General features: G+C 36.6%; 1 protein-coding gene across 4 annotated transcripts in view; it reads right to left on the reverse strand.

Moving 5' to 3' along the window:
- CDIN1 (CDAN1 interacting nuclease 1) overlaps positions 1 to 20881 on the reverse strand; it is a 180934-nt gene that overhangs the window by 149586 nt on the left and 10467 nt on the right. For all 4 annotated transcript variants that reach the window (XM_063289994.1, XM_063289997.1, XM_063289995.1 and 1 more), the window contains exons 2-3: positions 2559 to 2604; positions 1656 to 1720 (exon numbers count right to left, since the gene is read on the reverse strand). In XM_063289994.1, coding sequence (XP_063146064.1) covers positions 1656 to 1720; positions 2559 to 2604 — 111 coding nt within the window. The remainder of the gene's footprint in view (positions 1 to 1655; positions 1721 to 2558; positions 2605 to 20881) is intronic.

Genomic DNA, 20881 nt, shown 5'->3' on the forward strand with positions numbered 1-20881 from the left:
GCCTTTTCCAAGCCTATGATTCTATGAAATAAATAAGTACAATTTTCAAACTGTATGGTATCTGCGTGTGCCTATGTCCATATGCTAGGTCACAAAAGAAATTGGTATTAATCCATTATAATATCATGACACAGTAACTGGAACAGTCTTCCAGAGATTGCAATCTTGTACCTGCCTAGCTGGGAATAAACTCTATTCAACTCAATTATATTTATTTCTGAATAGACATGTTAACTGTTACACTATAAATCCAGTTTAATATTACAAACTGTATATCAGCAGCAGGAACATTAAATTCTAACTAAAATCTATGGATTTAATGCTATTGATCACACAATTTCTTAATGTTGATTAGGCTTTTATACTTCTGGCTCACTATGGACATAGTTTCTAATTTATGCCTGCCAAGTGCATATTATTTATATATTTAGATTTACTTAATTATTAAAGCAAACTGGTTGCTTTCAGTTACAATTTATATGAACCAAAGTAATGGATTAAGTACATTTAACATTACTTACAAACAACATTGTATATAATATACTATATAATGAAAATGCATCATGATTTTATATTGTTCCTTGATTCATTTATTTTATATATAAATATATAAATACACACACATTATAAAGTTTTTATGCAATTTTTATGACAACCATATTTTTTCTGCTGTTCAATCATACACATGTCATACAATTCTAAGAGAAAATTGCTACTCAACTCTTGCAATAGTTCTCTTAATCTAGGAACAAGCAAATGCCTGAAGAACACATTAATGTGCTAAAACAGTGTAAACAAAAATAATATAGTAGTCTTTTGGGAGGAAATGTGATATAAAAATAAATATTATATAAATATTATATATATAAATATAAATATCAAAATATCAGTCGATATGAACTGGATAACAGATACATCTATGTACAATATAATTTGCTTCCCCCAAGATATTAAAAGGCTATTTATTTATTAGGACTCTAATAAAGTATACACCTCAGATATCAATAATTACAAGTACAATCTTACATGCCAAAAAGATTATTCAGAAGTTAATCTAAAGAGTAACATTTCAATTGAATATCCAATCCAGATAGCCTTACAATCTAATTATGTTATGGAGATGTCTATGTCAATAGAAATACTAATAACCTATAACTAATTTCAATTACAGTTTATTAACTGCAGGTGCACATCATCAGGAACAGTTTTATGAAATGATATATTAAAGGTTTATGGCTATTTTAAAGGGCTTTATGATAACTCTGTTTATGAAACAGGTAGTAAACTTTTTTAATTTCTATGCTGTTTTTTTAAAAAATGGCTAAAATTAGAAGAAGTCAACAAGGTTGATATATAAGCATCACTAGTACCATTTGTCATATTAAAACTAGCATGGAAATTCTCAAAACCACCTTATATATGAAATAACAAAGACTACCAGAAATCAAGACCAAAATCCTCAATAAAGAAGGCACAGTTAACCCCACCTAAGTGGGACTGAACTCGCCTAAGTGTGCTAAATGGGACATCTACAATGCACCAAGTGACTGGATTGTGACCTAACAGATCTTCTCAGTGGCTAATTGCCACTTATTTTTAGAAAATTCTGGATTACATATGGGCAGGTATCATCCAATAGTCTGAATAGTTCATACCTTTGATAGTAAGCTTCAGTTGCCTCTGGAGTATGATGTTTTGCATGTGTTCTTTTGATTAATTTCTGAAAAATAAAAACAAAGCTTTGTAATAAACCAGGTATAAAATCCAGTAACAAATGCCTGGAAATCTCCCCCCACCCTCATCTCCCCCTCAAAATCCTAGATTTAGTTCCTGAAATTATTTTTTATTTATGCATTAAATGAAACATCTTTTGACTGTAGTGCAATACAGCATATATGTAAAAGGCAGTAAGGTCATAGTAATTGAATCTAAATAAGTTTGCTTAGGGTTACAAAGGGCAGAGGAAAAACTTGTTCTCTCTTTCAACCTTTATATTAATTTCCCTTCAAATCAATTCCATCCAAGTCCTGTGCACTCTGGTTTACAATTCAATTGGCATTTTTAACCAGGAAGAACATTGCTTAAAAACAACTTATTTGAAAACTACAAAAAGTAATTCCATTGAGACTTGCCACTTGACTGACACCTGTCATCTCATGATAAATGACTCCATTTTCTGCCTCTCTTGCCTTCTGCCACTCCGGCAATGGTCATTTATCATCATCTCTGTCAGCCATGGAAAGCAGCACTGACAGTGCAAGTCAGCAAACATTTAGCACATGGAACCACGCAACACAGGGAAATTATTATTGTCAGAATAATAATGGTTTAGCATAATTTATTACAGGTCCACCAAATAAGCAAAGGCTAGATGTTATTAGACAGATGGATGGGTAGGCTTGGCAGCCATCCACCGAGACTCAGGCGGTTCTTGATGGGGAAAGGGGAACATCCTCCAAACCAATCAGAAAGCTGGCAGTTCAATTACAAAGAAATAAAGGGACATTCATCATTCAATTAGGCACCTGTCAACCCTCACAAAGGAGAAAACTTCTAACCTGGTACTCCTGGGAGAAGATGCTCAGCAGAGTGGACTGCGATTGACTGGAACAAATAAAAGAAGGACAAAGTTAATTACTGGAGTGCACAGCAGAGAAACAAAAGAGAAAGGAGCTTCAAAGGTAGGCCTGCTGCCCTGTAATCTAACAGAACACGAAAACAAGTGTGGAAAAGTTGTTCCAGATGAAAACCTCAGACAAAGGCTTCCTACTGCTAGGGCAAGGAGAGAGTAAGAAAAAGGGTTTGTAAGGAAAGGGAACAGAAGTTGCATGTTGCTTTGGTCATTCCTTTCCAGCTCCATAACACACGAACTGGGATATTGGTAGCATGTACTGAAGTTAAAAAGGAAAACAAAACCATTTTCATTAATAGCTGATGCAGCTAAATTCCATTAGCTGTTGGAAACAGACTCATTGTTCACTGGCAACATATTGAAACTAATTTTGTTAGCAGCAAGGAAACCTCTTCAGTAGCTGTCTCATATTCAGGGGCAAAACCCAGCTCTCTGTGAGAAGCAGGATATGGGACCACTGTAACATTCCTACTAAAAGTGATGTGCTTTGAAAATAGAAACTTTCACAGCAGGAAACTAAGAGTCCCTGGAGTTGGTAATTTCCAAAGGCTGCCATAAACTTTATTCTTTTAAAACTCTACTCAGTGTCAAACACCTGGCAATGAAGCAAACTGGAACAACCCCCCCCCCCCAAAAAAACCTCTCTCTGAATCAGTAACATTTAGAAATGAGGCAAGATTGTTCCATCCCTCAAAACTGGTCATAATGTTTTCGACTGTACTCTGGGGATATATGTACCTCATCACATCTTGGACAAAATTTGATGCAATTGAAACAAGTGACCATTTCTATACATAAACTTATAGTAAAGCACGCACAATGTATAATTAACATCTCTTCATCAAAGGTGGAATAAGCAATATAAAATGTCCAAAAACTGCACAAAAAGATAATCACATAGCACATAGCAACATACCCACCCACATAACTGGGGGTTTATGTTTAAAAATGTTAACCAGAGGCAACGTTATCTGAAATACACAGAACATTAGGCTAACATTAGGCTACTAATTCTTAGTATCTTTATTTTCATAGTAACAAAATCAGAGTATATTCTGAAATCTTAAGAAAATTTGAACTGGAAATTAACCAATTATTTTAGCAACTAATAATGCAATTTTGCCCAGTCATTCTACCTTGCTGCATACTGCCCAGAATCTCATGATTGGGTGGTCTACAAATATTGTAAATAAACAAATCTAAAGTAGCATAAGGATTCACTCTGTAGCTAATGAGAGTATCCTCAACATCCCATTAGATGCACTGCTGATTGTATTGGTATGCAGGAAGGATTACAGAGAGGCTACACATTCCAAAGCAATGAACTAGTTAGTATCTCTAGGTTGTTCTTCAAAAACATTTCTATGCCAGAATTGTAGGAGTTGATAGGCAAACGTATAAAATGCCCCCTACAAAACTTGCTTGGTTATATTGTGGATGAGGTCATCCTGTTAAAGCAGTGTTTACAGATTACTCCAGAGGCTCTAGCAGATTGAGTCTTTCAGAAGCTCAGCATAATCTAAGTGAAGTAACTCCAAAACAGTGCCTTCTTAGATCTCTATAATTCTAAGCAAACAACATAAAAATAAGAACTCATAGAGATGAATGGTTGATCCTATCTCAAGGGAACAGTTACAATCTGCAAAGCATTTGGTGCTAATTATAAAGTAGGTTCAATTCATTATCCTGCAACTGATTGCATACATTTCAGTTGTCTTACAATTACATGTTAGTTGCTAAATCCAAGTTCTCCCCACCTCTTGCCATTTAAACTCTTAGAATTTCTATACTTTTTATAGAAATTACAGATGAAAAATATGCTAATTCAGCCTTTAACTAGAATACCAGGATCTTTCTTTATACCCTTTCAGGTACTATGCCAAGAATCATCAAGTACTGCCTCACTGGTTCCTTTTTTCATCTTGCAAAGGTGAGGCTCTAACCCAGAGCTACAGTGCTTAACATTGGCCTGAAAGACATATTTATGCAAAAACATCACTGGCTGCTGCCAAGCCAAAATTGGAAGAAGCTTTATTTCCAACACTGGGAGCACAACCTTGTTATTGTATTTAATATAATTGTTTAAACTGCTTTGGTATTTTTTTAAAAGAAAAGAACAGCAATAGAAAAGTGCTATAAAAATGAGAGAAATATAAGATGAAATATTACTAGACAACCGTGACCCATTGGGTCATCCTTTCAGAGATATTTCTTTACCTAAACAGAGAACAGAATTACCACAGGCGGGCAAAAAAGCAGTGGGAGCGGGAGCGACTTCTGACTTCCTGCTGGCTTCCCCATTGGCTTTGCTTGTGGGAAGCTGGCAGGGAGCTTTCGAAATCACTCTTCTTCCTCCTCAGCTGACCCACGGAACTGCCTGCCACTTTGCTGAGGGGAAGGGGGAACAAAGGGAGCCACGGACTGTAAGGAAAACTGCACCCCTGCTCCCCATCCCGGCATGTCCCCAAGATTACAAACAGACAAATACACAAGAGTTTTAGTAGTATATAGATACAGACAATGTAGTTCTAACAATTCTGCAACCACATAGATCTATATGACAGTTGCTGAAAGTAATCAAAGATTTTGGTTGCTTTTTTGTATACAAAATTATGAAAAGAAAGTAAAGTAATAAGTCATTTAACTTCTGAAGAAAATGTTATTAAAAAGACCAATTGTGAGACAACAAAAGAACTGATGCAATATTTAGGACTTAACCTGACAGGCAGTATGCTACCTTATTGTATGTAGCTATATATTTTTACAATAAAATAAGACTGGATTACATAGCATGGATCAGTCCAATTTATTATATGGCTTTCAGATCAATTAAAATACTACAGTAGGCAGTCTACCACAAAATTCCATATTAATTAAAAACCACCTCTTACAGTTCATAGCTATACACACACACATACATCTTTCTAACTGCAGACTGAAGCACAACTGAAATTTTGATTTGGAAAAAAATATGTCCCAGTATTTAAAAAAGAAAGATTGGGAGGAAACTTCAGAGTTATAGCTCATCCTATAATTTTCATTTGGATAGAGAAGTTTTACCCCAAGATACAGAAAGACCTATTTATAAGTCATGACAACCATACTGAATGCTCCCAGTATGGGCCAAGATATTTTACTGCTTGAGGTAGATAACCTATGCATTTCTGAGTCAAGCTGCATAGTACCCAGGGCAACTCAAATTATTTCAACATTTGAGGGGAAAGCAATCTCATTACATCCTCTCCCATTGCCCTGGAATCAATTCCAATAGTATGTTTCCATTGATGGAACTGTTTCTAACAGCAGAAATGGAAAAGAGTAAAGTAACTCCCTCTTCTTCTCCAAAGCTAGGCATTCACACTTAAAGGGCTGCATCCAACAGACTTCAATTTAAGCTATGAAACCCTATTTATTTCCCTCACCCAGATCAGGAATATTCTGCAATACCTCAGGAAAGAACTGGAATATGCAAAGAGGAGGGAAAAATTATATTAAAAAAACCATTCAATCATTACTATTAGATATAACTAAAAAATGTGACCCAGAGTATCCGTCCTTTCAGATTGTGAGGTAAGGAAAGGTTCCAGAAAGAGTATGGAATCCCACTCAGCAATCAGACACTGGATTTCACCCAATACCTTATTAAATAACTATTTCTTTATCTTTTGTGATACCCCCATCATGTGCCTGAAGTAGCCTTAAATCTTCATAATAATAGCTCACTGTGTAATCTTCCAGAAGTGTCTGGAATGAAGGCATCTCTCATTCAACAATTTTCCATTTGAAGGTCCATACTGAAGCCAGGATAGTTTTTTCAACTCTTCTATTAAGAAATATTAAGAGATAAAAACTCAATTACATATTTAAAATGCTCTGATTAATAACACAAGGTCAATGAATTCATTCACTGTAAGAGATCAACACCAATTAGCTTGTTATTCTTCACCTTATGTTCAATAACACTAGAAAAATGTGAGCAACAATCTGATGCTTGTTTTGTGCAGTACAAGGACAGTTTTATGATAAACCTGTGAAAAAAGATATTGCTTGAGAAGAATTATCATTCATACAACCTTGACACTCAAGTTGGTCTAACAACTTCTATATAATTTAAGTCATGTGTGAGAACAGATGATTGTGGAATACACAGAAATGGCAACATTTAAAATTCATAGCAGCACAAGCCTGTTACTTTTCCCATTGGGATAGTTGAATTTTAATAATATCTAACCTGGTTGGAGAGTTTGGTGTGGTGGTTAAGGCATCCGGCTAGAAACCAGGAGACCTTGTCCTAGTCTAGTCTTGCCTTAGGACAAAGCCAGCTGGGTGACCTTGTGCCAGTCACTTTCTCTCAGCCCTAGGAAAGAGGCAATAGCAAACCACTTCTCAAAAACCTTGCCAAGAAAACGGCAGGGACTTGTCCAGGCAGGCTCCAAGAATCGACCACAAATGAATGGATTAAAAAAAAAACCCTGGTTGGGCAATACTTTTCAACAAAAAATAGGGAAATTACCAACAGAAGATAGTGCTCACATGAATTTTAGTTTAAAATTATGTAACAAGATACTGCAAAATTGAGTCATTAGTTCATCCAGCAAAATCTTCATTATTTTCCTGTCTTTTCTTATGACTAAGTATATTTAAAGAGTTTGACATCTTAAAGCTTAAAAACTGAAGATTAGATGCAATCTGAGGACCAAAAATTGTAAGTAGAATAAGCACGTAGAAGACGTAAGCAAGTTAGCTATATATATAGTTTATTTATTTTATGTGAAACAATTGAAACTAACCTTTGGCCCTCAAAGCAATACAACTGTAAACTAAAATATAAGAGATTTAACTTCATACTTCGGAAAACACTTCCATGTTACTGAAAGACTGTATACAAGCAGGAGATGAAATCATAGCTGTTGTGGATATAGGGGCACTATTAGTGTTCCACCAAAAGTGACAAAGCTAAATTAGTAGGACACAGTGCTATTTCCCATGGATATCATATGGTGCTACTACTTTTAATGTGTGGCAGTAAAAATCAGCTGCCGTACATGAATATAGATATTGACAACATAATTGATTACTGTACTATGGTATTATTGTAGGCTACTGTACCAACATAATCATTTAATATTTCTTTCCTAGCCCTAATAAAAGGGTTGGTATTATTGTCTCATTAGGCTCCACATCCTGCTTACTTTAATCTAAAAAGATCATGTAGTTATTTTTCACTTAAAGGTTATAATAATAGACATTATCAGTTCTGCTTCAGAAGCAAAATACAATGTCATTCTAGAAGCACATTTCTACTTTTATTTTAATCAAACAGATTAAACATATTTAGAGTTTATATCTTTGATAATATTTTTCAAAATGAGATGCACTAAACTGAATCTAGGCATTTTTCTAGGAAAAACCACTTACAAATGCTTAGATATAGGCAATACAATCAAATATAGAAAGTTGTAAATTAACTATGTTATTTACAATTGATTAATTATACACACCAACTAGATAGTGTTCATTATGTTGGGTACTGTTAATGACATTGGACTCATGCAGCTACAGATTTTAGCATTTCTATTTATTACATGTTAAAGTGTACATCCTGACAGCTATAGTCAGGGCACAAATCATTTATTGAAGTTCCCCAATACAGACCAGTAGAGTGCATTCACCAATAAAACATTTCCACCCTTGATGTTATTGGTTGGGACCTTCTGAAGAGTGGGGATGTGGGAGATATTTTAGCACAAATTGTTGTCCACTTGCTCGGTAAATTCACTATTATTTTTAAATTCTTGCTGTGTAGAAATTAGAGTTCATGGGTTATAATGTAAGTCTTATTCTATGCATTGTCTGTGCTATGCTATGCTTTCTTCTTCTATCAAGCTGCCAAAAGCAAAGACTGTGCACTATATGTGTGCATTAAAAACATGTCACAAGTCCACTGCCACTGATTCTTTCCTAGGTTCAATTATGTGATAGTTTGTTTAGGCTGGCTACAAAAAGTATGCTTACCTTTGGTTCCTATTATTTACTATGGGAATTTAAACAACAAAATGGAGATGTGATCTGCTTGGACAACTTTTCTATAAGCTGGGTGGACTACTACTCACCTAATATTATGGTCTTAAAATGAAAATAAGGGAACAAGGGCTTTTTTTTTTCATTTTCCCATTCTTCTCTGGGGCATAAGACTTGAAATGTTTCAGATTTTATTCCATCTGAACATAACTGATTCAAATGCTTTGAATGTGCATAGGAGCTTGCATAAAGGCACATGGGGAAAGTAACAAAATGTGAGTCATGCAACACAGCACACATGTCTGCATTTTCCTTCTTCATTGGGGTTATTTACAGATACCAGTGTTAATTACTCCAAGGTTGGAACTCAACTTTTTCTCATTCTGTGCATTCTCTAAAATGTAGAGTAGTAAAATGTTACTGTCATCTGGTAAAAAACAAACAAACTCAAAGACTTAAGTTATGCTCAGTAAGAGTTTTTTAGACTTAAGATCGATAAAACATACAATGTGCTTTATAACTATACAATGTGCTTTATATACAATGTGCTTTATAACTATACGTAAGTCATTCTGGAAGCCTTTTTAACTAAATAGCAAAATAAAGAATTTTACCTAGCAGATTAAGACAACACATAGTTCTCTGAAATTAAATTTGTTTCTTATAAAAAGTTTCCTAATTTCTCACATTCTCAATTTCTCATCAAGTCATGATGAACTTTTTGTCACGTAAATGTGATTGCTGCATATAGGAACCATTCTGAACACGTGTATTGCTGCATCAGGGTGCTGTAAACAACTTTCTACAATTTTTGTAGACATGCCTTATCTCACTGAATAACAATGAATAAGTCTATAATCTGTTACCTGGATAGGGGGAGAGAAGGCAGAAGGTCTCTCTAGCCATCTAATCACCATATCAATGACACATGCCACAACAGAGAAGCACTAGTTTATTTGATTGATCATGCTAGATAAACTCCAAATAACAGAGAAATTAACAAATGCTTGACATTTGCTCAACATCTATTATTCTGACACTTCTTTCAGAATTTCAAAGCCTGGGAGGATGCTTAATCAACATTCATATTCCCCAGTGAGCTACAGGCACCATATTGTGCCCCGCCTTAGTACTGATGAAAGCTGCATATTGGCCATTTCCAAAGTGTTCTGGGACTCTACACAGGGCCCCTTCTCTCTCTTGTTCCTGTTCTGCAGTTTTCTTTTAAACACTTCCAAGACAAAAGCATCTGCCAGGTTTTTTTCCCCCCTCTGGGGATGTATGCAAAATGAATTTAACAGTTTTAAGGCCAGAGAAGCCCTCACATCTAAATTCATTCATAGGACAGAAAAGGGCCTAAGAGGCCTCTCCAGGGACAAAACCCTGCTGAAATTTTTCCCGACAACACTGGGAGCTTTATAAATTCTAAGTCCAGACAATTTCCAATTCAAATGCCCAGTATAGCATGACCTTTGTCAGATCTAAGAGCCCTAGATGCACCCACTTTTTTTATTATTCTAACCAGCACAGACATTAGACAGAGCACTACTGCTAAGCAAGAGGCTCAATATTTGCATGCTCTTCCATTGTGAAAATTTAACAGTGACAGCACTGTGTCGAATTCTTTTCCCTTTAGAACTTTAACTCCATAGGAGGGGCATGGTTGACAGATGACTCTCCAACATATGTGTTATGTACACTGCACAGCTGAGGAACCTTAAATCAATGTCATAGGATTTCAGAGATGACCTATACCTTTCTGCCCATTATTGTGGAAGGGGGGAACAGGAATCACCCTACTTTTTAAGGAGAGCAAAAGATGAGTAATTTATAGTCATTAGACAGCAAACAAAGCTGTTCCATGTAAATGGTATAAATGTTCTACACAAAATAATTTATCAGATATGACATGTTGCACATCATATTGTATTATTTAATACGCTTACTAAAATTTCAAAGATCAGACACAATTCCTGAAAGAACACATACAGCCCTAGAAATATTTCTTCATCATCCATAATTTATTTTGATTATCTTTAACAGCTACAGGGTAAAGTGGAACTTGCAAAATTACAAGGTTATAGTTTACACAGCTATTGTATTGTATACTAAACATAACAAATGGCTCCATGTCTGATAGTTTTTCCCCCACATTTACCATTCAATTCATACCCAACAGTAAGTTCTTAAGTCTGATGCTATTTAAACAGATAAATACTATAGCTTTAACAAAAAGTGCACCTTTTAGTCTCATCCTGTGAATGTTTATTTGGAAGCAAATCCTACAAAATTAAATTTACTCATTGGTAAATTGCTCAGAATTTGAGCTTTGATCAAGCTGTTACAATGCAACATGGTATGAACCAGAAGTGTCTTGTATAAGCAGAAAGCTCTACTTAATTTGGTTGATTTCTTTATTCTGCTACAGTCCATATCATATCCTATTCCATGCCACAAAAAAAGGTTAATTAGCCCTGACAATCAGCCCCTGAATAGCATAGGGGCTATAGAGGAAGAAAATATCACAAAACACAAAACAAAACAAAACAAAACAACCAACCTCACCATAAATCAGGTACCAAATAATAGCCAATCTGATAAACTTAAGACAATACTATGTATCAATCAATCATCACATACTAATTCTGCATTAATAATATCTATTACTAGCACCCTCAGTCATTCCAAGTGAATGGAACACCTCAGTTACCAAATGCTCTTTGAAATAGCCATGTTTTTAAAAGCTTCTTAAATATCAGCAGTGGGGATGCAGATCTTCTGGTGGAAGGGTATTCCATGAGAGAGGAACTCCTGCAGAAAATGCTCACCAATGTGTCCCTTCCTGCTATACCTTGTGGGGACTCTCAACACATATTCTCTGCAGGCACACCTTGTGTGGATAGCGAACAGTCTTGGAGATAACCAGGCTCCAAACCATGTAGGATTTTAAAGGTGACAACCAGCATCTAGAAACAGAGTGGCAGCCAATGGAAGACATTAAGGAGATGATGGCATGGAGAAAGCTGAGAAGTGGCTTGTACTACACAAAGTTCTCAGCATTTCTTCCTTTCTAGAATTACAGTATCATAACATGGTTCTGCAGTAAACTTTTATATACTGTTGGTTAAGAAACTAAAATATTTAATTTAAAGCTGTACTCTATTTCTATCTTAACTAGAAAAAGATACTTTGGGGGGAATTTCAGAATATTATTGAGACTTCACCTGAATACCACAGAAAACAAAAATTGGTCACAGACATCCAGATGTATCTTCTTCACCCTCCTGGGATGTTATGTGGCTCTTTCCATTTCTTTTTACATACAAGGGTTATAATAGCTGATCTGAGAGCAGAACAGATAATGTCAGTGTAAGAGATGGGATATAAGTGTGTATGTGGACTCTGCCTTGCAGTATCAGGCTCAGAGGCAGCAAAATAAGAACCTGCCAGAAGCCAATCAAATAGTGAATTTTAAGTCAGAGTTTAAGGAAGAGTCCATCTTCCCTATTATCATGAGGTATAATAATCAACAAAATCACCTCCAAACATTATTTCCAGTGTCAGTTGAGTTTTGGAAAATTCATGGTCAGTAAAATTGGCAGGAAAGCAAGTTAAGCACAAATGATATGCATCTCAAAACTATTATGAAGAAACAATGGTAACAGCCCATTATTGAGCCAATTATGTGGCAGTGAGGGAGACTAAGAAATAGTTTGTTTCCTCCGTTACATTATTGAGAATTGTTCTGGGTAGAGAAGAGCCTATAAGGATAGGATAAAAATGTAAATTGCTTAGTTGCTGTAATGAAACTGTTCAGCTCTGAAAAGGAATCACTGTAAAATGGTTGTGTATGAGACAACCAAAAGCAGCTTATGAAGCAGACGTGTAGGCCTGGAAAAACACACAGCTGTTTTAATGATTCAGAGAAAAGTGTTTCATATACACTTCTGGTAACTGCAAAGTATCTCGTTTGAAAGATATGCACAGCCCTAATATTTTAGTGAACTGGGATGCAAGCAAGTGGGAGAGTCATACTATGGATCTGTCTACAGTATAGATTCCATAAAGAAGCATACAGGGTTTTTGTTTTTTTTTTGGCATCTCGGCTGGTAAAATACTGCAAAGTTGCATTTTGTTTCCCATCTTTATGCTGGGCAAGAAAATTAGGAGGAGGAGTTACATATCAACATATCAGTGATGTTTTGTTGTCATAATCAGGCATGACTGTATTGGTCTTGGACTGTTGTCTAGATGATGGATTCTGTGATAGACTGGATAAAAAGTTGTATTTCACTAAGATAGAAAAAGTCTGCATTGTTGACTTCTGGGTTAGGACATGAATAAATAAAATATTATTGATGAGGCTGTGAAGGAACAGATTCATAACTTTGGAATGTTCTTTTATTTATCTCTATTATATATTTATTTATCCTGAATTATCAGAATTACTTGAGTTTCTACTGCCGCTTAGCTACAGTAACTTTACATTTAAATTACCACAATGTATTCTATCCAGGTTTTCCACTGATGATGATATGCAAGATGCAGTTCAGAATGCAGAAGCTATACCACATTGTCAGAAAAAACAACAGTATGCATGTAATACTAATTGTAAAAGAACTGTATTAGCTTCTGTTCCAGGTTCAAGGTGTTAAGAATAGCACTTGAAGTTCTAAGTGATAAGATAGTTTGATACAGTTTTTAAAATAGCCTCTTCTATCATATACTTGCATCCTGTTGATACATCATCTGGATCATCTGATAGCTAGAGGTGCAATGTATACATTTCATAAACAAACATTCTACAGTTCTATAAAACTATGTGGCACCTGACTACAAGAATGAATCAGAACTTCAACTACATTTAACATGCATGCACACACAGAGATCCCAGTTATGTGTTAAATTTCAGTTATATTTGCCACAGTCTAAAGAATGGATTGTGAATGCTAGGAAAATCTTTTAGCTGGTGAAACATTGCTTATTGTTGCAGGTTCCATTAATCTAATCATAATTATTACTTCTTTAGCATATCAAAAAAAATTACTTATTTTATGGTGTGCTTTTCCAACCCATATTTTGTTTTAGGTAAATAATTAACAGTTGGGAATAATGCAGAGTTTCACTTCAGCTTTGTTTGTTGTTTAGAACTTGTTTAGAATAGGGTAGTAGATGGCTTGGTCTGCACTTATGATCTAAGCATTACACTGATGAGCAGGAAAATGTCCATGTGAAAGCACCAGGATTTAACATTCAACCTTTCTTTCACTTTAGCAGATTCTTATCTTACTAATACATGCCAATGAAATACTGTAGTTGAAAAGAAGCTCTAGTGTGGTAAACTAAGTATAAAAACAAATCCAGGATTTGGTCTAAAAATTACTAGAGAGGTTGTCTTTCCTTCATACCCATATAATGCTTAAACAAGGCTTAGTATTAGTATTTTAGTATTACATGTGATTCAGAACACTGTATTTTTCAGGGTCCATTCCAATATAGATAGGCTCATGGAATGCTATTAATTAAAAATAAAGTTATAGTAGAAAAATAACAAGAATAAAAAACTTTAAAATTTAGTATGCTATTCAGTGAATAGGTGATTAAAAAAACTATTACCCCCCAAAATAACTGTCAAACATGAGAGCATATGTAACTTTCATTTTATTTAGTGATGTAATAAGCTTGGGGACATATATCAGGAACAAGAGAGTCATGGTCATTAATTTAGGCAATAAATCATACACCTTGCCAACAGTGACAGCAAACAGATGCTAACAAGGAAATGTATTATTTAATATTGCCATGTATTATAAAAATGGAAGTGTTTTTATAACCATGTCTTAAATTTTTATAATAATATGCATTTAGTGTATTACTGTTTTGACACACATAAGAATCAAATTTATAGGTCCATTCTGCAAATGCATGCTGTTTTGAAAGCATGGAAAGTATTAGAGCTTCTTTGGAAGAAAAAAAAAGCAAGAGGAAAAAAAGCTTTAAAATTATATACTTAAAAAAATATCTTAACTTACTACAGTAAGTTCTACTTCTGTAGTATATTTAGCCAGGATTGTTATTAGGGAACTAATAACATATTTAAGACTAATGTTTTCTAAGAGACAGACTGAATAACTCAATATTCTGAGTAAATTCTGGCTTAAAACAGCAAATATTAAAAAGAAGCTTTCTCACATACTATCAACCTACATTAAAAAGATTCTTATTTAGTTAATATGTAATTTGTTTAAATTCAGTCCTTACTGTTCTCTTATTTCATTGTATTTATTTTTCTTGAAAATTTATGCTAGAAACCCTACTAATTTGAATGGAGCCAATTAATAGGCATATTTATGGCTATTGCCCAAACATTTTTTGCTGATATTTTTGTAGACAAATGTACTGATGAAAACAAAGCCCTTCTATACTTAAATAATGAGAAGGCTGGGTTTTTTAACTGAAATAAATTCATATATGAAATCAATTTAATTTTGGCAAATTGAAATGGCAAGAACAAAATGGCATCAAGACTCTGCTTTTCTCTGTATATCTCTCACACCTGATTATGACTCTGCAGTATCTAGTAGACTGAACTTGTTTTATTATAGCATACGTCATATTATTTCTAGTTACCATTGTTTAACAAGTTAATCCTATGCACAGGTTTTTATTTATATATGAATTTATTTAACTTTACCTTGCAATAAATCCTCCCAGCTCTTTCTTGGAAGTGCTATAGTCAGTCCTCTAAAACACTTGAGGAAGCAGTGATCATAGTAGGGAAACTAAATTTTCTTCATTAAATCTACTGAAGCAGATATTAAAAATGCATTTAATATACTGGGGATAGTTGGTGGGCATCAGAGAGTGTGACAGGCCAGTTACTGATGAGCTGCCGTCAGACGGCCTTCTCAGCAGGAATCTGTGTCTAAGGCTGCTGAAGGACAGCAATATCTTCCCTTGTGTGTAAGCTCTATTCATCTCCCAAGTATTTACTAAATCACAGACCTCTGCACACAAACTCAGCATTTCAGTGTATGCTAACAAATGATGGATGGTCCAGTCAATTCGTTATGTCTTGAAAGCGTGATTTCCTGCCATTCCAATCATCAAACCTCTAGGGCTTTCAGAGCTGATCAGTCTTGGAGAATATATTTTGCAGGCTCTATTAGGAGTAGAGGTTGTTACCATTAAAGTCTCTAACTTTTTCCCAATGGCTGGAAAGGATGAAGGGTGAAAAAAGCCTTGGCTCTGTATTTAAAGGAGTCAATGTTCCATTAGATACTCAAAGTCCTTTAAAACTGGAATGATGATATACTAAGTTTAACTAAAAAACAAAACAATGTTTTGCTATAGTAAATCTTTAGATAACAATTTATTACTAAAATAGAAAGGCCCTTTCATGAAATTAGGGGGCTTTTTTTGTTGCTAAACATAATAATGTTTAATCATATAACAAGGCTTTCTACTTCAGATGAAACAGCCTTTTTATATTTAAAAATGTAAGTAAAATAGGTATCTCACTGCTCTATTACTCATTCTGTAAGTAAAAAAAATCAATAAAATTATACTAATGTTATTCCTGTAGAGCAATGTGTCTTCATAAATTTATGTCCACAGGCTCCAAGAGGTATGCTTTTCTCCTACTTTTTAAATTATTTTATAGTAAGAGCATACAAATATAACCAACATTTCTTCACAATGAACGGATTTGCCTATTGCTTTTCTATTGTGTGTGAGTACATTTCAGCATAACACACAAGCATCCAACAACTGATAACAGACATTACTCAGGAAACCACAATTACTTATTTTTTCCCGTTTTTGCTTGCTAACTTACTAGGTAGGCCCCAGCTAAGACTACTAAAACTTTCCCTGTTTTTGCCCTGCCATTCACCTCAACCTTGACCTGAAGATTAAACTCACTTTTATTGCACACAAAGGTCATCTGTATTAGGTCAACATTCAAAGTCCCTTGTCAACCAAGATTGATATATTCCAACCTTTCCTACTCTAATGCATCAAATTTTTCATGGTGAGGTCATATGCAGCAGACAGTGTATTCAGCAATTTATTGCACCATTGTAATTTAGCACAGAATATGATTGTCCAAAAAGCTGCCTCGTGAATAAATTTTTTACCCCAATATGTTAAATCCCATAACCCTGCAAAGCTAACAAATCTGGTCCTGCATAGAGACCCCATAAATAGTTGTCCCTGAGATATAATGTAAAATTGGAATAGTTATATTGAAGCTGTAAGTATTAGAGAAGAAGGATTGTAGTATTTTAAAACTCCAGCAGCCGAATACCAATAATCACATATGGATAGTGTTAAATCTCAGCTATATAGTGTCACTGGCCTTTAAAATCTGAAGGCATTTATTTCTGATCTGACACCAAGGCTGTCTGAGGTTGGATTATATGAAAAAATAATTAGTAGGATGGGCCCTATGTGAATGTATAATATGTGAATAGAAAAAGCCATGCACGGTGAAAAGTAAAGCAGCTGAATGGAAGCACCCATCCAGAATATATATTTAGGTGTTTGAATGGAATCAAGGAAATTTGGGGTCAAGCCTTCCTGGGACTATTGAATTGTCTGGCTTTTGCCCAATCTCTCAGTCTATGCCACATTATAGAATTGTGCTGATAAAATGAAGGGAAACTCAGGTGCGCTGCTTTGATTTACTACAGTAAATACTTTTTTAAAGACTAATATCCATTTTTTTAATACAAATAGTCTGGGAGAAAGACTATGAAAGCAACAACTGCTCTGCCAGGTAGAAACTATGAGAGTAAAAACTTTAGAGTATAGCTACCTGACTGTCTCTGTACAGACTTGTTGTTTGCAGCACTCTTTGCAGGACCAGGACTGTCTGAATTGCTCTCCAGCTGAGAGTAAATATGGAAGTAGTAAACAGCAATGTTGTAACTGGGTGCTATGTATTTTAATGTTGGTACTTGTTGCTGTAATTGTTTTTACTTTTAATATTGTTCGCCACTCATAGTTACTTGTTAAGATGGGCCGCTACAAATTGACTAAATAAATGGATGGATGGATGGATGGATGGATGGATGGATGGATGGATGGATGGCAGAAGGCTTTGATTGTCAGGCTTACTGACTGAGCTTGGCAGTTAATCACAGACCTCCTATCCTTCATGGCTTAACTCAACTCCTTGGCTTGACCATTGAAAATCTCATATATAGCTGAGATGGATGAAGGCCTTTAAAGAAAACATGAAACCATATATAAGAGTTTTCTAAATGCAAAGGCATTTATACTGTTAGGTATTTAAATTCTAGGCTTCTTTCTCCCACCTTTCTGAATTAATAGATATATGGATTTCCTATCTGCTGTTATAATCAGAGACCAGTCTCAATTGATATCTAGCCCCACACAAGCATCAGGTCACATGCCAGAGCTGGTAATCTGAGGGTAGAGAAGCTTTCTGTAACTTCATTGTCACGGACAGATCATTCTCTGTTCAACAAGAAGTCCTGCCTTTGACTCCTGTTACGTGGGGTTCCACAGGGTTTGGCTCTCTGTTCCTGTTTAATCTCTACATGAAGCCACTTTGTAAGGTCATCCATCATCATGGGGTGAGATACCAACAGTATGCAGATGATACCCAGCTGTACATCTCTGTCCCTGGCAGATTAAGCAATGCTGTTGATGTCCTGCCTCAGTGTTTCGGAGGCTGTGGGGGTTTGGATGGGGAACAACAGGTTTCAGCTTAACTCTGGGAAGACTGAGCGGCTTTGGGTTTGGGGCCTCCAGAATCTGGGAACTTACCATCCCTGGTGCTGGATGGGGTGGCACTGCCCAAATAGACCCTGTGTGAAATCTGGGGATCCTTCTGGACTCATGACTCCTGCTCAAAGAGCTGTGGCTAGGAGGGCCTTTGAGGAACTTTGGATTGTGTGCCAGTTGTGCCCATTCCTGGATCAGGAAGCTCTACTCTCTGTTGCTTATGCCCTGGCCCCCTCCTGAATGGATTACTGTAACATGCTGTACATGGGATTGCCCTTGAAGAACATCCAGAAGCTACAGCTGGTACAAAATGGGGTGGTGCTGGCAGTTATGCGTGTACCAAGATGTCCTGTTCAGACTATGAGACGGCAGATTTACTAATAAAATTCTTTATTGAATTAACTATTTACAATAGCAAAAGTTCTTGCAATAGATTAGACTGTATAAACAATCAAGTCCACCCAGGTGGCAAGGGACACTCAGGCAACACTGCAGGGTGAGACCATTACAAGACAGCGAGGCAGAACTTGGCCAATCCTCTGATTGAAGCTGCAAGACTGGAAGGATCTAGAGTGCGTGGCAGAGGAGAGTCTGGACACTCAGATTTGCACCCTGGCACACAGGCTGGATCAGGCTGGTACATGGAGGCTAGACAAGGCTGGTCTGAAGTATCTAGGCAAGGCCTGGTTCTGGAGACAAGACTGGACTGGACTGGAGCGTCTAGGCAAGGCTTGGTTCTGGAGGCAAGAGTGGACTGGACTGGAGTGTCTAGGCAAGGTTCGGATCTGTAGACAAAGCTGGACTGGACTGGAGCGTCTAGGCAAGGCTGGGATCTGGAGGCAAGACTGGACTGGACTGTCTAAGCAAAGCTTGAATCTGGAGACAAGGCTGGACTGGACTGGAGCGTTTAAGCAAGGCTTGAATCTGGAGACAAGGCTGGGCTGGGCTGAAGCATCTAGGCAAGGCTGAGACCTGGAGGCACACCTGGATTGTGCTGGAATGATGCAGCGAGGCTTGGAGCTGGACACGAGGCTGTGCTCAGCAGGGGAGGCAAGGAGAGGCTCAACTGGAGCAACTGGTGCAGGAAGCAGGTCTGCGATGGCAAAAGATGCTGGCTCTGGTTCCATGCTGGCTACAGGCAAGGCTTCTGATGCTGGTAAGGACTCTTCCACAGGTGCTGTGAGCTCGAAGGATCAGTGGTCTCCGGCAGCTTGCTCTTGGGTGCCTGCCTCTTTATTGGCTCCTTTTCATGCCGTTTTCCTTTAGCAGCCAATTGGGCTTCTTTCTCTTTTGTGCGCTTCTCTGCTCTCCTCTCTTGAGCACTGATTGGAGGCTTCAAATCTCCCTCTGGAGTTTGTCCAATCAGTGTCTGTGATTTCTCCCACTCTTAGTCACTACACGGTTTTGGTTCTTCAAGACCTTCCTGTAAAGTTTCGTTTTCCCCTTCTGACTCTGAATAAGTTTCATTTCTGGAGTCAGAAGCAGGCTCAAACCTCACACAAGATCAGCAAACATTATATGTCTACTCCACAAGCTGCATTGGTTTTCAGTTTGCCTCTAGGTTCAATTTAAGGTGCTAATTATGACCTATAAACCCTAAATGGCATGAGGCCAGGTTATTTGAGGGACCACTTGTCCCTGCTTACATTTACCCATGCCATCAAATACAGCAGAAGGCGTATGCTACAATCCCATCCATGAAAAAGTTTCATTTGATGGACTCAGGAGGAGAGCCTTTTCTTCCATGGCACCATAGACTGGCCCCAAAGCTGTTGGCATTTACAATGTCCCTGAAGACTTGGCTGTGCCATCAGGCCTGGAGATCCCATGGAGGCGGGAAGCCTGCAAGATGGTTGCATTGTTTGTGAGTTGTTGGCTGATGCTCTCCCATGTTTTGTTTTAATTATTTTTAATTTTATGTATATAAACTCTGCCTTTTGTTGTTTTAGCTTGTAAGCTGCCCAATGTCACATATGTGAGGTGGGCAGCTATATAAATTGATTTAAATGAATAAATAAATAAATTTAGACTGTTGACTGCTACATAACTCTTCTAAGTTGAAGGATTGGTTAAAATGAACACGGATAATTTCCTGAATGCATCTGGTGAGTTTTCTGCCTCATCTGTCAGCAATACTGTTGAAATCCTGGCTAGTCTGTGGAACAGGGAAATAGTCCAGGCAGTTGGCATTATCACTCCAAAGTACTAACTACTGCTAACCAAAGTACCTGCTAACTTCTTCTTCTATCAGTACTTCTTCCCCTTGATTACAGTATCCTTGGTTGTCTGATGATATTAGGCCTTGAGAACACCATTTGTAGTGATTCTAGTTCTTCCTGACAGGCCATGTCCAGAAAATGGTTCTGGACTATTGTTGTTTGACATGTGCTAACTGTTGTTTAGTTGCTTCCAACTCATGGGTATAATATTGCCATGACTGTCTGTTAGTAATTGCTTCTTTGAATTCTTGTGAGC

Source organism: Candoia aspera, chromosome 1 (assembly GCF_035149785.1).
Source record: "Candoia aspera isolate rCanAsp1 chromosome 1, rCanAsp1.hap2, whole genome shotgun sequence".
NCBI classification, from domain to species: Eukaryota; Metazoa; Chordata; class Lepidosauria; order Squamata; family Boidae; genus Candoia; species Candoia aspera.